At 26.7% G+C, this 20,051-nt stretch overlaps 1 protein-coding gene across 1 annotated transcript in view; it reads right to left on the bottom strand.

Annotated features, from left to right (window-relative positions):
- Positions 1-644: 644 nt before the first annotated feature.
- Positions 645-20,051, bottom strand: part of LOC135928223 (U4/U6.U5 tri-snRNP-associated protein 1-like) — a 43,927-nt gene continuing 24,520 nt past the window's right edge. Inside the window, exons 9-20 of the mRNA XM_065464616.1 lie at positions 19,500-19,575; positions 14,300-14,382; positions 14,018-14,077; positions 10,289-10,362; positions 9,992-10,050; positions 9,554-9,726; positions 8,274-8,474; positions 2,901-3,057; positions 2,600-2,754; positions 1,480-1,638; positions 995-1,119; positions 645-787 (exon numbers count right to left, since the gene is read on the bottom strand). Of these exons, the coding sequence (XP_065320688.1) occupies positions 775-787; positions 995-1,119; positions 1,480-1,638; positions 2,600-2,754; positions 2,901-3,057; positions 8,274-8,474; positions 9,554-9,726; positions 9,992-10,050; positions 10,289-10,362; positions 14,018-14,077; positions 14,300-14,382; positions 19,500-19,575 (1,335 nt within the window). The 3' untranslated portion in view covers positions 645-774. The remainder of the gene's footprint in view (positions 788-994; positions 1,120-1,479; positions 1,639-2,599; positions 2,755-2,900; positions 3,058-8,273; positions 8,475-9,553; positions 9,727-9,991; positions 10,051-10,288; positions 10,363-14,017; positions 14,078-14,299; positions 14,383-19,499; positions 19,576-20,051) is intronic.

The raw sequence follows: 20,051 nt of genomic DNA, 5'->3' as shown, positions 1-20,051 counted from the left end.
TTCACCGGAGTATTGAAGGGTTAATAAAATACAAATGAGAAAAATTAATAAATTAATTCGAGTTTTTAATATCTTGGTAATTAATGGCCTAATAATGTAATTTTATAACTAATTCTTCTGGAATTCTATTATATATGTAATAAACAAATTATATCCTTCACTTATTTTAATTTTTTAGGGGTGTCATACAGGATATGGAATTCATAGGGGATTAAGAATTTCTCAAATTTAATCATTTACTTAGGGCAATTTTTGAATTTATAACTCTGATTGGACCGGAAATGTATTTAAACTTGTATATATATTACCTACACTGATTTCGTCGTATGCTTCGGAATTGTTCTTAATTTATATTATATTATAAATTTAAAAAATATCCATAAGTTAATGGCAAAAATATCCGAAATGTGTGTATTTTATGCATTTTTGATAGAATCAGATTTTTTTAAACTTTAAAACCCTCCGTTAAATATTAAAATCGAAGAATTCCGAATCCCCATGGACCCGTTATGAAACATCTATGTGTATAAAATATTTGATGATGCTCTAAGTAAATATCTATAAATAATTTTCCTAGGGTTTCCTTATTGATTAGGGAAATGTGTTACTTACCTTAATTTATAATTCATTTGATTTTTGTACAGTTTATTTTGCATAAATCGATGAAATTCAATATATAATTATTTAATGGAAAATAAATATTATAAAGTTGACATATTTTCATGATCACATTATATAATTAGGATCCAGGTATTGCTTTGCAGAAAATCCATATCATTTCATATGTCTAATATAAAATAAATAATAATATATTGAATTAAAGAAATCAAATTTTTTTGAAAAGAAAAGCAATGAATAATACTAGAAAAAAATGTATAATCTTCTTTTTAAAAGATTAAATTTAATTTCAAACATTAAAAATAAAAATAGATATTTAAAAAAAGAAGCATTTATGGACTGATTAATAGGTAAGATTTATATAATTCAAAATTACGCTGGGTGGTGTGTCGTGGTTCTACCGCTTAAAATTAAATAAGGAGCTTTTATTTCTTTTTGCTTATTCAACAGTAAGTTGACAGTGTTCATTGGTGAATGATCAGTTTTCACGTTTTGTAAAACCTTTTAATATTAAATTGTATATATATTATATTATTGTTGCTGTAAAATCAAGTTAGAACAATTTAAAAAATTTTATTATACTTAATAATATTCAAAATCACAATACCAATATAAATTAAAACATTGCTTAATAAAGAAAATATTTTTATATACTTAATTTTTAAAAAGGAATAAAGATTGCCGTTCTGTAAATGGTTCTCAAAATGGGCAATTATATTTTCAGATTTATAATTATTTTTAAAATATTCAAAATTAAAAAAATCTATAATATTCAAACGATTATATTATATTTCACAATACAATAGCTAAATATACTACACGTTAAAAAAATATTATCAAAAGAAGGAGCTGGCGACTTACATCCACAATCTTCTTGTTTCGTTTTTCTATTTTCTTTTTGCCAGATCCTTTGCCGTGAAATTTATGAGACATGTACCTAAATGCTTCCTTGGTATTCAGAATTTTGCCAACATCGTCGATGTAATCTAATTTTATATCAGGCACGTAATCTTTTTTCTCCTTTAAAAAATGATTAAAAAATAGTGATAAATTTAATTCCGTCCGTCACAAAGGACTAGAAAATCTAGCTAAAAATAGGACTAACACCGCAAGATTATTGAGGTCATCCCCTTACCTTTTAATTTCAAATTATTTAATGTAGGTAAATCAAAATAGTCATAAAATTATGATTCTTATGTAAAATTTGGTTTACACGTAGATTATCATATTATCTATCCAATTTTAAATACAAATCAATTATTTTTTAAATGTTGATTAGAGTAATCAAATGACTAATAATCAATATACAATAAGGATTCGACTTAAAAGCCATGTCTTTGATGTCAATATACTTCTTACATAACAGAACATCTCACATTAAATGTATAAAAATAAATTGTATGTTTTAAGAGACTTTTAGAGTCCTTAAAATTCATTATTTTCAGTCTGTGCAGGCATTAAATTTTTATTAATTTATAAGTTGGAAGCCGGACCAAAAATTTTATTTATTTTTAGGCCTGAGTCCAATCCCGAACCGAATTTCGTATTGAAAATTTTTAATTAAATGCATTTTTATGAAGTTAAAAACAAAAAAATGATTGCTTTGTCCTAATATCAAAGAAATCATAATTATCGTTTTATTTTCATAAAAGAGAAGAAAAGATTATTTTTTAAGTCCGAGCTTGGTTCTTGTAAGACTCTATCATTAATCACTAATTTAAATATTCTAATCAAAGAAACAAATGCGACAAAATTTTCCAAAAAGTATTTGAAATAAACCTAACCTTCAGCCCTAAACCTAACTAATACAAAAAACTAATATAAGGGTAAATGAGCAGGAAAACCGGGAAAAATTATGAAGAAAACAAAACACAAAATTCGTAAATAAATATAAAATGGCATTATTTTTTAAGTACATGTATTTTTAGAAAAAAATATGTAATCAGTATTATTAATAATAAAATTAATTTTATGTTATTACTTTGAAGTCCGTTAACGGGCCAGATGAGTACCTATCCCTTCTGGTATATTTATCGTCTATATCGAAATGTTTGTCCTCTATATTAAACCTCTTACATTTGAGATCCAAATATTCCGCGCTCATTTCAATGTCCTGTTCCCCTTTGTCCAGGTAACCTTTTAAAATTTTATAATTAGGGTAAATAAACATTTGTATACAATTCATAGCTTAAAATTTTCGATTTTCAAAATTTAAAATAATCTAGTTATCAATGCAACACTAATATAATTATCACTCAGTCGATAATTTAAACGGAAAAAACCTTTCGCTTTAACGAGAATTAGGGCTTGTGCAAGTCCTTTTTCAATGTCGGGCTCTTGGGTTATAGAAACTTTCTCTTGCGTGGTTTGTAAAAATTTGTCGATTTTAGATTCATCTTCATCTGAAGATGCGATATCAGATTCGTATTTTTTGGTATCCTTTTCGCAAACAAAAAAAATATTATTCATAGATTAATCAAAAAAATCAACTTATCATTTTAAGCTAAAAAGTATTTATATTGAGTATTCAGAAAAAATGGGTTGCTCAAAGAAAATCTTTTTTATAGCCATCTTAAACTAAGCAAAATAAACCTAATTCCGTATGTCAACTAGAGATCTGCAAAAGTACGGGCCTAATATTTTTAAAAAAATTCGGGCCGGGTCAGACCTTAGAAATTTTTTTAATTATTTCTAAATTTATTAATTTTATGTTGAATTTTTTATGAAAAATAAAAATATTTGATTTTATCTATAAAAACTAGATGCCATATGACATAGTGATCTGCATCGGGCCTATTTTCAAGCCCGGCCCGAATCCGAAATTTTTTAAGAAAATTTACCAGCCCGGTCCGAACTTATTAAAATATAGAAATTAATTTTTATAATTATTTAAAATAAAAGACATATGTTATATGGCGTCTAGTACTGTAAATAAAATCAATTATTTTTATTTTACATAAAAAATTCAATATAAAATTGATAAATTTAAATATATTTAAAAAAATTTCCAAGGCCCAACCTGACCCAGATCTCTAATATGACATATATCTTTTATTTTGAGTAATTATAATTTTTTTTAAAAAATTAATTTCTATATTTAAATAAATTGCCGGACCGGTAAAAATTTTTAAAAAAATTTCGGGCTTGAACTGGCTAAATTTGTTTAAAAAAATCGGGCCAGGTCGGGCTTGAAAAATTAGGCCCGATGCAGATCACTAATGTCAACACAAAAACATATATTACGCTTCTAAATTCTAAGTCGTTGAGATATTACTTAGTTTGAAAGTCTCATCATTTTTTTTTATTGGATAGGAAATATTTTTTTATTCTTCCGAGTTTGGAATAGTTATTTTAATAATAGGGGGTTGGAAATTTCGGCTGAGACTTTATGCGTGAGATACACTTGAGGTGCTAATTCTTATTTTTGGAATATTAATTCATGAGATATCATTGGTGAATAAAGGACTATTTGTGGCTCGAGTTAAATGGGCTTTGTATTTTAATGTTTTCATAATATGGTAATTTCGTGGCTTTTTGAGGGATATTTCGATTAACCAAATAAAAATTCTTGCAAGAAAGACATGCCAATTTATTGAATAATTAAAAATTGCATATAATATTTTATATTTTTAGGTCCGAATTTAAATAGAAAAAATATAAATTAAACGCAAATTCATGTTAAATGATATAAAAATTAATAATTATCACAAAGAAATTCTAATTTTATTTTGATTAAAAGAAATAGAACATAAGTGTATATATTACTTTTTAAGCCTAGATTCGTTTTTGCAATGGTCCAATTAGAGCTGTCTAAGTTTTTGCAAAATTGGTTTAATATACTTTGAAAAGAAAATCGATTAACAGTGACTACTGTAAAGTTGTTAAAAGATAATTTTCAAATGGACCTAGATACAGACCATCATATAAAATGTGTCTTATATTTTTTACAATATTCATTCATTTATAGGGGCAACGTTAAAAATTTTAATATTCATGTTAAATAAAATTTTAATATTCATGTTAAATACAAATAATTAGTGCTGCATAATGCATTATAAAAGTAACGTCGGAAATTTGCACATGTTAAAAAAATGACCCTAAATTTATAAATTGAAGAAAAAAAATTGAGAAAAGATATAGTAAGAAAAATAAAAGTAAAGAAAATCGCAAAAGATTAGAAATAAATTGAGAAAAGATACAGTAAGAAAAAGAGGTAAAGAAATCGCAAAAATTTAGAAATAAATTAAAAAGGAATAACTAAATTTAAAAAAAAGTTTAAGAAAAATTGACAAAAAATTAAAAAAATATTATGATTTTCTTATTTTGAATGGAAAACCCTGTATCTAGGGTACATCTTCACTAAATTTTTATTTAAACATGTTAACAATGCTTATTTTATCCCATTTATGTCAAAAAAATTCAAAAACAACGATTATGACAATTGTCACTTTTCTACTGTACATCTTCACTAAATTTTTATTTAAACATGTTAACAATGCTTATTTTAGCCCATTTACGTCAAAAAAATTAGAAAAACTTTAAAAACAACGATTATGACAATTGTCACTTTTCTACTGTACATCTTCACTAAATTTTTATTTAAACATGTTAGCAATGCTTATTTTAGCCATTTACGTCAAAAAAATTCGAAAAACTTTAAAAACAACGATTATGACAATTGTCACTTATCTAGGGTACATCTTCACTAAAATTTTATTTAAACATGTTAGCAATACTTATTTTAGCCCATTTATGCCAAAAAAATTCGAAAAACTTTAAAAACAACATATTCTTATTATAGTTTTGTTCACATTAATCAGTTTCCCAAAATTTAGCAATTTACCAGATTTTATAAAAAAACAAAAAAATTGAGCAGACCCAACGAGTCAAATACACGAGTCGACTAAGCGAGCCGACCAATGCGGCTCATTTAGTCGACTCGAGTCAAAGTCGTTTTTTCGACTAGAAACTAGGCTCGAGTCGCAGCTAAGCCGACTCGGCTTAGCCGTTTAACAACACTAACTACCAGTGGAATACTCCAGGTAACTCTAGTTGTTCATGGATCTTTTTTCTTTATTAAGTTATTTTCATCCAAACGTTTCAATTCATTTTCAATTTCTACTTTTAAAGACAACAGTACTCTTCTAGCTGGTAGTGCAATTGGTTTTGTATTTTCTTCCAATTGTAGTTTTACTGGTTCGACATTTTTTATTAATCCAAATTTATTATCAAACATCGTAGCGAATTCTTTATATAGTTTGTCAATATTCACGTTACCATTATCATTATTATTATATTTATTGTTGATCATGTTGATTTTTACATTTGTTGGTAACAATATATCAAATTCTATAGTTCACGGAAATCCAAATAGCGCTGCATCATTTGTTTTTGTAACTAATAACGAAAGCTATTTTATTTTATCATTTAATTGAACTTTTACATACGCTTCTCCCATAATTTTTATTGTATTGTTTCCATATGTAGTTGGAGCTCTAACCATTCTAAGTTTTGGTCTCCCAATTATATTCCATATTATAGCATTAATGATGGTTACTGCTAACCTGTATCATATTCCATTTTAATTTCGTGGTTGTTTATTAATACTGTAATTGTTGGGTGCTGTCCATATTTGTAGATTTCTTATCGAGAAATCTGAATCCTCAGCGTTACTATTGTAATTAGTACCGTACACTTTTCCTTTAGTTTTATAACACACTGCAAAGTGGTTTATTTTTTTACATTCAAGTTTTTCCGTACGCTGGGAAATTCCGAATAAAAACGATTACAAAAATAGCATGGTTTTCTTGTATTATTATTTTTTGAGTGGTAGTTATTATAACCTTAAACTGGTTCTCTTTTTACATATGGTTTATTATCATTTTGATAGTGCCGATTATCATTATACTGTCGATTTATACTATCATTTTGATTTAATCGTTTATTATTATCATTATGTTTAGTCGTCTCTTTGATTTTATAAACTATTTTAGTAATATTATTTATTTCTAGCTAAAGTCATTTCTATAACCTTGTTTAAGCTTAACGGTTGGCCTTCGCTCTAGTATCTGGGTATCTTAAACTTAGTTCTTTATCTAGTTGTGACATCTTTAATCCAGCGTTTAATTGATCACGAATTCGTAATTTTATATTATCTTCAAATTCGCATCTACGGGCTAATTCCTTTATATTTTTTAAATATCTCAATACGGATTCTGTTGGTCCGCGACTTAATCTAATGAAATCAATTCTTGAATGCCAAAACAGTTTTTTCATCTTTAAAAAGTTGTTTTGCAATTTTGTATAGATCTCTGCCCATACCACATCATCAATTTTTCTTGGAAATAGTAATTTTTTTTATATCAGTTATAATATTTATTCCTCCATATGCTATGATTAATTTTTTCAAGCGTCAGTTTGAGGAATATTCTTTACATTCAAAATATATTTAATATAATCTACATAATCATCATGAGAACATTCTTTTTTGGAATTGATTTAATGTAATTTATGAAATATCACTTATAATTTCTAAAAAGAAATATTATTATATTTTTTTAAAAAAAACAAAAATAAATATACAAATTCTATTTAGTATTTAATATTTAACTTGACCGAAGACCACATTTTTTTTTTATCTCGTCGCCAATTTTATAGTCAAAACAATTGGTATCATTATTTTAAATTCTTATCTATATATACTATCTTATAATTATTAAATTTAACTTCTATAAGTATTCAATTACATTTACTTTTATATAATATTAAATATAAATACAATATATCATTTTATGACAAATATATTATTCAAATAACGTTTAATCTTATAAAATATAACACATTGACAACGCGCCTCATTCCCAAAGTATAGTTTTTAATAAGTTTAACTATATCATCCTAGGTCTAATGGGAAAATAGAAAATTTTGCATAAACCTTTAAATATATATTTTAAAATCACACTAAGGACTTCAAAAGGTTATAATTTTTATTTTGATATCGAAATTGTTCTCACACAATCTCAAGGCAACAGTAATATTCTTCTATATTAATAATTACCACCTATAAGGCACTTTAAATTAATTAAAACATTTTTATCCTCACCCATAAATTGTATCTCTTTTTAGAAAAATTAATGAAAGAGTCTGGGCTAAAAATGTTTAAAAAAACGGTTCCCCGTTCTGGGTATAAATAATAAAATAAATAGGCCTTATAATTTTGATCGTGTAAAAACAAAAGATACCCAAGTATGAGTAGTTTATTTGATGATATCGAGAAATTTATAGTGGCTACCTATGATGTGCTATGCATAGTACCTTAAGAATCAATACTCTCCCTAACCGGTTTACGGGCCTGCATGTCCCTGACCAATATCCAAAAAATTAACATCTAAAATAGTGACATCCAAAAATTTCAGAATCAATTCCACCCCCTCCCCCAATATCAGAATAGCTTTTGTTAATTTCTTATTAGTAGTAAAGTTTTTATTATAACCAAACTTAAATTTGAGAGTAATTTTGCTCTATATTTTAATTTCAATAAAAAAATCAGAGAATAAAGTAGGGCTGGGGAGGTTTTAAAATCTATATAAAATAAAATAGAAAGCTCGGGCAGATTCAAATAAAATAACTTGTTACAATATTGTTAAAAATCTCACCATATTTTGGTCTTCGTTTTTGTCAGAAAGCGCATTTGCTTGTATATTTCCGAGGATCCTACAAAACTCTGATGTCGTGTTCAAGACGATGTGAGACTTTTTAGTGTTTCCCGGTTCACTCCTTTCATTGATATTAGTGGTTGATTCGTGTTCCTCATCTGAGAGGATTTGTGAGAGCTCGTTTTTTATGATATCCATAACCTGTTTTTATTGAAATTGTTCGGTTCGATCATTTGATATTAGTAAAGAAAATAATATTATAGCAAATTTATGCATAAAATCAGCCGTCAGTTGCATCAAAATAGATTAACGGAAAGTATTTTTAAAATTGCAGTTTTGAAGGTAGGGTTATAAGAAAATGGATTCTAACTAATAAATTTTAGGGTTGGCAACATGATTAAATCAAATAGATTAAAATTAATTTTTTATTTTTCTTGATAAATAAAAACATTAATCACTAAGTTTGTAATAAGTTCTAATTAATTGCTAAATTTAATTATCAAAAATGATTTTACATAATGTTAAATGAAAAATTATTTTTCTGATTTAATAGTCCCATCCAAAAAATTTTTTTATTGTTTAAATTTAAGGATTTATTTTATTATAAACTATTCTGTAAATGGCTAGATTTATAACAAAAGCTAAATCAAGATTTTAGCCAAATAAAATATCGTAAACCCCCTGATTTTGCCGATAGGTGTCTAATTTTTTGTCATCAGTGGGAAAAATCTCCAGGTCTGGGTAATTTTTTGGCTAAAATCCTAAGTTAAGCAGTTTTTAGAAATCGGCTAAAAAGAGCCGTTAGATAACACTAATAAATTTTATAATCAAAAAGTATTAAAATCTGTATAAATGGGCGAATAATAAATATTCATAATTATTTATGATAAAATACATTTTATCAATTCAATATTGTTTAACAATCGTTGATTCATAAATTTCATAGGAAATAGATATTAGCTGCAATAAAATAAATGTGTTTAATTAATAAATCTTTTATGGGGTTATTTTTTTTAGGCCATGTATTTTAAAATTATTTTTTTTATATTAAAAAAATTACTTTTATAAAAAAATGAAGATTTATGCCAGCCCTAATTAATCTCCTTTTCGTTTATTTTATTTCCACTTTATAATATAATGGGTATTATTATAATATGCAAACAATAAATATTCGAGAATGCATTAAATAATTTGTTTTAAACAATAAGTACAAGCAAAATCTTATTTTAAGTGTTTTTCCAGGAAAAAATAGTCACCTTAAAGTAATTTATAATCATAACTTTATGAGGTCCTTTAAGTGTGATGACATTTGCATCACTAAAGTCTGGCTCAGAATTCCCATTATCGACGACCTTACGTCTGACCCTTCTAAGCGACTCTTCAAGTTCCATTCTATTTTTCTCTTCCTCTTCATCCACAATTTTCAACATTTCTTTTTCATCCATGACTTGGCCTGAAATATATATTTTTGCGAATGAACGATGAATATAAAAAAAAGTGTAGTTTAAATAAAGGTAGAAAATAGTAAGGTAAAAAAAAATAATATGAACTTAAAACTTCTTATTTGAATCTCAAATTTGTGAAAATTCTCTTCATCTTAAAAAATCTATCTCATATTTTCAATTGATGATTTAAGAATTTGACTCCAATAAATATTTATATTACTCAAATATACATATTTTTTTGATAATAAAAATTTTAATATTATAAATCAATACCATGTATTGTGTATGCTTTATCATTGTTGTTACTATTATCTTTGCGATTGTGTTCTTGGCTAAAAATATATCAAAATTTAACCCAGAATTAAAGTTTTTATTATTTTTTGGGGCATATGTGAAAATGTAGGCTTATACATGCAATGACAATTATTTCAGAAGAAATTAGAAATTCTATTATATATATCTTCGTAGAAAATGAAGGGAGAGTGTACATAGTTTAAAATTAAATTCATAAACCATCAAAAAAATCTATACCTTATATAATGAATTTTTTTTTAAATATCATTTTATTACTCATCATCAATAATATGGGATGACTTAGGCCGGAACTTCTTGTTTTTCTTTTTAGGCCTTTTCCTAAATTCTGCCTATATTTTCAAAAAAAAAATTAAATAGTCAGACATTCCTTAAATTTAATAAAATTTAAAAATATATATAATTGAATTTATATAGTAGAGGTTAGCGAATTTAAGTTGATGATTCATAAACCTTGGATTTTAGCAAATTTGTCATAGTTATTAAAATATAAACAAATTTCTCAATATTAAAAATATATTTAGCCAATAAGATAATTTAAAAAAGTTAATCTTTGAAATTAAAACGGATTATTTTATAGCTTATATTTTGTTTAATTAAAAATGCTAGGGTTGTGCATTTGACCGGTCAAATACGTTTCGGTCAATTGACCGATATTTGACCGGTCAAATATGGTCAAATTCAAATATATGTTTTTTTAAAGTTAATATTAACTTTATTTTGAATATAATAGTAAAATGAATCTATAATATTAATTTTTTAAATTCATTGTCATTCAATAACTAACATTCTTTAATATTTTTTAATCAATTTTCCTGATGTCTTAGATTTTCAATCGATTTCTATTTTCATAAGAATATTAACCCTAATCGACCTATTTCTTTCTAAGGAAGAAGTAGAACTAGTTGTTAGTCTCTTAATGGGCATGGTGGACAAAGTTTAATCTATTAACTAGAGGTCGGAATTGATTGTTTCTGGAAATTACTACTTTCTACATAATTTGCTATATAAAACATGCTGTTTTTGCTTCTGAAATTAATTATATCACTTAAAATATTTTGGTCAGCACTATCTTGTAAAATAGCTAATTCTTGAATTATATCACATACTTGTGCGTTCTCCTCTTGATATTGTGGACACAAAAAATAAGCAAACATTGTGATCACATGTATTTACATCTTTTTTCCCTTTTTTAAACATATTTTTATTTTATTTTTCCTTTAATTTTTTTTAGAGTATTTGACCGTATTTGACAGGTCAATTGACTGAATTTGACTGGTCAATTTACCGACTTGCCAACCCTGAAAAATGCTCTCAATATTGTGCATTCAGGCCCCTTTTACTTATAAGATGAAAAAAGATTTATCTTCTTTTCCAAAGGAACTTGAAGTTGATATATATTGAGATGAATATGTTATTTACATATGAGTATGAGAGAATTTATGCCTTTCGTCCCCTTGGTAATTCCTAGTAGATGATTGCTATGAAAAGGAGAAAAAATGTCGATACAGGTGAAATGTCGGTCATGGGTAGTGTTGTTAAACGGCTCATTTTGAGGATTTTTAAAAACGGCTAACTCAATATTTTATCTAGAAAAAATATTACGCAAGTCTGAAGATTCTGCTCATAGAAGGTCTAGACATATATTATCGAAATCTCGAAATGGCTCAAAACGAGCCGTTTAACAACACTAGTCATGGGTTTGTCGATATCCCATGGGATCAGTGTATCCATCAGGCCGATGTTGTTAATGACCAAAAAATCTTGCAGTTCGAGCTCTGTTAGAATATATGATACTATAAATTATTTCATGCCTTACTTTTTCGTTAACTTGTGCCCCACACTTTTAATATTTAAGGTTAATATATTATACACCCTCCCCAGTTTAATAGCCATTGCGAGCCTAATCCTGTGTCGGTCAATGATCTTATTGTTTCGTTTGGATAGGCCTCTAACCTTTCAAAACCGATCTTGTTCATAATGAACAGAGGTTGGTAGGCTGCTCTATGTCGTTGCTCAAATGTGGAGTCAATGGAGCGTGACATCCTTTCATCTTATATTATCTTGATTATAGCTAAACAAAACAAGGATGGACCTAGAAGTTCGCCCTGCTGAATTTCCTGGGCTGATAAAACTAGGTTTTTTGCAACGTAGAATTGATGGTAGCTGATTGTATGCAGTTAAAGAATTCTGGATATTTTCCTTAAAAACTCTGAATTATAATATTGGGGTTTAATGAATTGAAAATATTTGCTATATCAGGTTTAATAAATAAATGATCTGATGGCAGGTTTTTCAGGATAATTCTGGCCACGTGGTTTGCAGTTTGGTAGCCTCAGTTATTGAATGAGTCTTTTATACATTAGCAAATAAGTTTCAATAAACTTTTCTGATAGCATAGGTAAAATGCCCCAATTTGATTTTTGAAACTATTAGTTCATCAAAGATCAAAGGGATTAAATTGTGTGGTAGCCCTCCATTGAGAGGTTGCTGAAACAGGTATAAGCTGGCATTATATACATTCATTAGATCACGAAGAAATATAAGCCTAATGACATCTGTTCCTACAGCTGAGTCTATCAGAAAAAAATGATAGCATCTGATACTTCTACCTGTACTGAGGTCTTTATAGATAAAAAACTGATTACTATTTGCAATTGGAGGATGTGTCAATAAGTTCTTTGTACACTTCTTCGGAGTCAGAAGCTACCAAGTCGTTGTTGGAAAACCCAATGTGGAGCAGTTTTACAATTAAAATTATTAATTAATTTTTGCCAATTTTTCAAGATTCTTATTTTTATGTTAATAAATTCTATATGATTTAAGTCACTTTTTTATTAATTATTTTATAATGTCCCTAATGATTTCTGACAATGGGAAATTTTTATACTTTCATCTATTTATAAACTGTTCAGAGTGTACCCCGTATTCTAATAAAGTGAGTGAAAAGATTGAGCAAAGAATGCATTTGACCAAGTGTGATCAGGTATTTTAAGTAAATTAATCACGGACTGAGCTGAATTTGAATAGTTTGCTAAGACTTAAGGCATTTGATATGATAAGAGGGATTAAGGAATTGTTATCATTAGGTGTTATGATTTATAATGTAGAAAGGGGAATGCTTACATTGGGTGGAACCATTATTTTTAGAGTTTGGACATTTAAATCAGTTGCCCCTTAAAAAGGAAAATTTATTGTCTGTTATAACAGTATTTTCTGTAACAAAAAGGCAAAGACCTTTTATTAACATTTAATAATTATATTGTCTTATTTTAAAACATATTTATAGTATCTTCTTATTTACATAATATATTCAAACTTCAACAGTTTTTCTATTAATTTTCTTCAAATTGTCATAATACATACTTGTACATTTTGTAAAAAGTGTAGCAAAGACAGAAAGGACGAATTATCAAGATCTTAAGATTAAAACAAATTTGAAAAAACCCCTGTTTCTATGAAGGATAGTCCCGAAATTGTTAAAGTTCACATTTTTAAGCCCAGCTTGGAATTTAAAAATATCCAGTTTTCAAAACTTGCCCAGATTTTAGTCACTTATTACCGTTCAGTATCGAAATTTATTTTAGGCACGGTCTGGGATTATAGCTCGGCTCTAATTTATTAAATAATACAATTTTATGACCCGCATGCTAAGCCTGCTGGTCTCTGATTAACTCACCCAAATCGAGATTGATCTCTGACAAAATATAACTAACACTTGGCCCAAATCTTATGTTAGATTTAAGTTAATATCGTGGTCATTTATCAAATATTATAACTTTCTATCAAAATCGTAAAATTTAGCGAAATGTCACATAACAAAAATATAAGGAAAATGTAAATGATCACCAATTATAAAAATTTTAACTTGACTACCCAAATCGCGAAATGTCCACGCGGCAAAATATATAATTAAAAAAATAGACCAAACAATACGATATCAAATTGTTTTTAAAACAGCTATTTATGCAAATAATGATTCTATACTATTTCTTCGTGTGTATAATATTCTTTTGCTATCGTCAAAGGTGCGGTCTCCAGGGTATCCTATATTTATTTTTAAATGATTTTTTCTTTCTTTAAATTTTCGACAATGAATATTTATAAAAATGTAAGAAATTTAGTTTTCTTAAATACCAATTGATTAAAATTATTTTTTTAATAAGATTGTTGAATTTGTATTTTTGTATACTATTTACAATATATCTTCCTTCTTTCTTTCATTTTCTTTCTATATCATTATATATATTTAAAGTAATAGGAACTAACGATGTTCAAGCCTTCCCTCATTTTCTTCATTTGCATTTCCTTCTCCTGTTTGTAACCAGAAGCATTGACTATACCGTTCTCTCCTAAATAATAATTAATTTATTGTAATATTACTCATCATCACTTTAGTATTAAATGAACTAATTTTGATCTACTATATTCAGATTTCCCAATTTGAGATAACAGTTATAACCTTCATAAAAAAGAAGACTAAAATGTGAAAATTATAACTGGAAAAAGATTTAATAAATTATAAGATTTCCGAGACCCTAAGTAAAACGCTAACACTAAATAAAATGAGAAGCAAACATTATTAAAAAATATTAGCTCTAAAATAAGTTCCTTAATATCAAAATTTGATTTTTTTTTATTATAGTTATATGTAATTTTGTAAAAAAATATAATTATCCAATCAAATAAAAAAAACTCAAGAATATATTTTAAGAAAAATAGCTGTAAATATATTTTCGAAATTGTTATTTAACTTAAAATAATAAATAATATATTTTTGGGAGAAAAGAGCATATATCGTTAGTCTCACTGCAAGTCTTTCTAATATTTTTTTTAATGGTTAATATTTAATAAGAAATAACAGTTGTAATAGGGGAGATCGGGCTCCTAATAAATTTTTACCACCCTCTAGTGGTGTTAAACAGCTCGATTTGAGTCGATTTTATAATCCAATATTTTAGCCAGAAAAATATTGCCTTAAATCTCGATCCTCAGCTAATAGATGTCCAAACATGTACCATCTATGACCTAGAGCTTGAGGCCTCCGTAATATATTTCTGGATAAAATATTAACTTAGCCGTTTTTAAAATAGGCTCAAATCGAGCCGTTTAACAACACTACCACCCTCCCTTCCAAAAACAACAAATTTTTTGATATTTTTTCAGAATGTGTTTTGTTTAATGCAATTATAAGAAAATTACAAAAAATGAGCGAATATTGTAAATTGGTCATGAAATCTATATATCAAAATTATGATTATATGTTGGTCATAGATATATCCAGGGGATGAAGAACGCGAAATCTCTATTGGCAACTTTGCAAAGTTTCATAAATATCATTTCAAGTAAATATAAATTGATACACTACAATTATCCTCTGCCCCACGTACTCTCGCCACAAAAATGAAAAAAATATTTTTTCAGAAAAGGCATATAAAAGTAACAATATAATAAAAAAACAAATATTATTCAAAAAATCAATGTAATTCGACCAAAGGCCGGTAAAACTGGGGTAAGATAAATCAGCTCTTAAGAAAAAACATCTCTTTGGGAAAAAAACACCTCTTAATTTATATCCTAAAATTAATATATGGTGAAATCCATATCAAATCAACAAAAAAAGTCGATTTTCAACCCGACCTCTTCAATTTTTCTTAAATTTTGTATACTGGTAGTATATACCATAACTAAGAAAAAAAATTTTTTACCTTCCAACACTGTTTACCCGCTAAGATATGGCCATTTAAAGCGCGGAAAAATGGTACATTTTTGAATGCATCTCATTTATTTTCAAATATCTCGAGAAATAATTATGTTAGAAATATAATTTACATTTTATTTTGTAGCTTAATAAAAGTTCTTTAAAATGACATAAAAATAAATATGATGGACATTTTATTAATATCGAAAACCGGATGTGTAAAACCGAAAATGGCCATAGAAAAAAAAGGTGTTTTTTTTCAAAATTTTCTTTCTGTAGATAGATATCACACTGCTTTATATTTGTACAAAGTCCTAGACTGGAATCAACATGGGTTTAGGAGTTATCACTCTTTATATGGCTAAAATTGAACAAATTTAACATTAATATCATCATATTTTAATTTAATGAATAGTTAAGGAATAATGTTAATTTAAAAATTATGTCTAAATGATAGGCCTTACTTTTTTTTATCTTTATCAAAAAAATTTTGAGAGGTGGCTGGGATAATGAGCTGTTTCAAACTTTAGTTAAATTTTATTTCGAAATTAAAATTAGTGATCTGCATCGGGCCTAATTTTTCAAGCCAGGCCCGGCCCGAAATTTTTTTAAAAAAAGTTTTGCCAGCCCGGCCTGAATCCGAAATTTTTTAAAAAAGTTTTGCCGGCCTGGCCCGAAATTTATTTTAAAAAAATTTACCGGCCCGGCCAGGCCCGAATTTATTTAAATATAGAAATTAATTTTTATAATTACTAAAATAAAAGACATATGTTATATAGCGTTTAGTTTCAATAAATTAAATCAAAAATTTTTATTTTACATAAAAAATTCAATATAAAATTGATAAATTTAGATATATTTAATAAAATTTCCAAGGTCCGACCCGACCCAGCCCGAAATTCTTTTAAAAATAGGCCCGGCCCGAACCCGATTATTTTAAAAAGAATTAGGCCCGAGCCTGGCCCGAAGCCCGTTCGGGCGGGCCGGGCCTAACTTTGGAGATCTCTAATTAAAATTACTTGACAAAATAATCTTAAATATTTTATTTAGCATAAAATAATCTACCAAAATTGAAATTCAAACAATAAATTTTCCCCCATATATTATTAAAAGAAAGGCTTAATATATTATTTGACGAGAATTCTATAGATTATAAAACATTCAAACAATTGATAGCAGTTGATCGAACTACTCTCAAAACACTGACAAAATCCGCTGATAAATTTGTAGATTATTTAATTGAATAATTAAACAATTTGATTCCTCATTTATTATAGCTTCACGATAATCATTAATTCGAAATTTTTTAAAATTCAATTTAAATTTTGGCGAATTCTTAGTTATTGCAGACTTTTCAGAAAACTATGCATTTGTAGTGCAGAACCATGCACAAGGATTTAATCAGACCAATAATCAAGCATCAAGCCACTATCAACTCTTTTATAATTTATTACCTTGAGAACAACATAATAAAACATGTAAATTTAGTGGTTATATCAGCAGATTGTTTAAAGCACAACGCATGTGCATTTTATTTATTTTAAAAATTAATAGTATTTTTGAAGGAAAGATTTAATAGAGTGGCTAAAATTTATTATTTTTCTAATGGAGCAGTAACCTATATAAAAATAAAAGATTTCATTAATCTCTACAATCATGAAAATGATTTTGGGATAAAGGCTGAGTGACATTTTTTAAAACCGCACAAAGAAAAGCCCATGCGACATTTTGGGGGCTGTTACTAAAAGGTTAGCAGCTCGAGCAAGCTTGCAACGTCCATATGAACATCACATATTGACAACAATGTATTTATTTAACTATGCGAGAAATAATATCTATGGGGTAAATTATATATTTGTGAGCAATAATGAATATATGAACATAGAAAGTCATCTTGAAAGCAGATTTTTGGAGAAAGAGAATTTCTGAAACACAGAGTTCCAAGCTTTTATTCCCCTAGACGAAAACAAGTCATAATTTATTAAAATTCCTTGGATGATTATAATATATGATATATTTTAATTATAAATTTTTGATTGTATTATATGTAATGCAATTTGAGGCAAATAAAGTTATAAATATGTTTAGAATTATTTTGTCAAATAACTTTGAGACAAAATTTAAAAAGTGTTAAACAAAGCTCATTATTCCAGCCACTTCTCAAAAATTTTGATAAAGATAAAAAAAAGTAAGGGCCTATCATTTAGACATAATTTTTAAATTAACATTATTTCATAACTATTCATTAAATTAAAATATGATGATATTAATGTTCAATTTGTTTTTAGCCATATAAAGAGTGATAACTCCTAAACCCATGTTGATCCCAGTCTAAAATTTTGTACATATATAAAGCAGTGTGGTATCTATCTACAGAAAAAAAAACCTTTTTTTTCTATGGCCATTTCCGGTTTTACACATCTGGTTTTCGATATTAATAAAATGCTTATCATATTAATTTTTATTTCATTTTAAAGAACTTTTATTAAGCTACAAAATAAAATTTAAATTATTTTTCTAACTTATTTATTTCTCGAGATATTTGAAAATAAATGAGGTGCTTTTTGTCAAAAATGTACCATTTTTCCGCGCTTTAACGGCCATATCTTAGCGGATAAATAGTTTTGGAAGGTAAAATTTCATTTTTTTCTTAGTTATAGTATATACAACCAGTATACAAAATATAAGAAAAATTGAAGGGGGTCGAGTTGAAACCTTGGTTGATTTGATATGGAATTCACCATATATATATATATATAAATTCTTCTATAATAATTAAGTTTATATATATAAAAGTAATTTTTGTCTATCCTTCCCAAGTGAATATTCAGAGAATTGTCTTGTTTCAGTATTTTTTTTCTTTTGGTAACGGACCCGTTTAAAAGACACGTCTTAAAAATGAACCATTTCGGAGACTGATTTATTGGAACGAATAGGAGCGCAAACCCGGACGCATCTTAAAGAAAAAATTTTTAGGGCCGAACGCGTCTTAATGCAAATTTTATCAGAAAATAACTAATTTCATTTTGCCAAAATGATAAAATAAATATAATAAACAAAATTATTTACAATAAATTAATAAATACGTAATAAATATATATAATTAATATATCTTCTTGCTAGAAATACTCTGGAATAGAAATGATTTATATAATATAAATATTATTATGTAATAAATATATATAATTAATATATCTTCTTGCTAGAAATACTCTGGAATAGAAATGATTTATATAATATAAATATTATTATGTAATAAAAAAATAATAACACTCTCTTTAAGTTCTATACCCATTGAAAAAAACATCCAAAATATAGAGGAAATACATGAAATTACTAATGAATATCTTATAATTAAAAGCTTTAAGTAATAATTATTTTATATAATAACAATAATTAATTTATATAATTAATTCATATTATAATTAAAAAAATTGATCCTTTTTTGGTCTTAGGATGGGCGCGTCCTTCAGACATATTATAAAAGACGGGATATTTTTAGGACCGACTTTTAAGAACCATTCTCTAATTAAGCCTTGTAATATAAATAAGTAAATATAACTTTGTACTATATAAAAATACCATCCAAGCATTTCTATTGGTAATTAGGTTACGACTTACCGAGTCTTTAAGATATGATAGAAACATATTATAAAAAACAATTCTTTTGTTAGTTTAGGTCTGCAGTGAGACCGGCTGTATGTATATAATTAAAAATTAATCGATATTATAAAGCGATCTTTTTCAGAAAATGAGCAACTATTGTACCTAAAATAAAAGTTTCCTTTTTAGGTCCTTCTCCGATTTCTTCATCGTATTTATCCAACAAATTCTTCGGTTTATACTATGTTTTTTTAAAAAAATTATATCTAAATTTATATATTATAAAATATATCAAATTTCAAATCATTTATGGGTTATAAAAAATAAATATCGCATGAAACAAAAAATAATCTATTAAATAATATTGTAATTTTTAAGATGTCGTCATTTGGTTATTCTTTTAACTACTTCCTCCAACCTTATAATTATGTTACTGTTTAAGATATTATGCCCTTTACTAAAATATCATCAATGCATAATTTAAAAAGAACTTCTTTTAGCTTGAATTAGTGCAAAATAGTGCGCTGAGGCAAAGAGGAGGACCTACTTTACCCCAAACGCTATTTAGGTTAAGAATACTCTTATTAATTTTAAAAAAAAAACACCATATGAGGATAACTATCGGAATCATTCCATATCATTTTGACCAACGATTTGACAAACATTTTTAAAATTAATGAAGCTTAGTTTGTTAGTTAAATCTGTTCAGCTCAGATG

This window comes from Gordionus sp. m RMFG-2023, chromosome 4 (genome assembly GCF_954871325.1).
Source record: "Gordionus sp. m RMFG-2023 chromosome 4, tfGorSpeb1-WG-v2, whole genome shotgun sequence".
Classification (NCBI taxonomy): Eukaryota; Metazoa; Nematomorpha; class Gordioida; order Chordodea; family Parachordodidae; genus Gordionus; species Gordionus sp. m RMFG-2023.
This window is presented reverse-complemented; position numbering and strand designations above follow the sequence as displayed.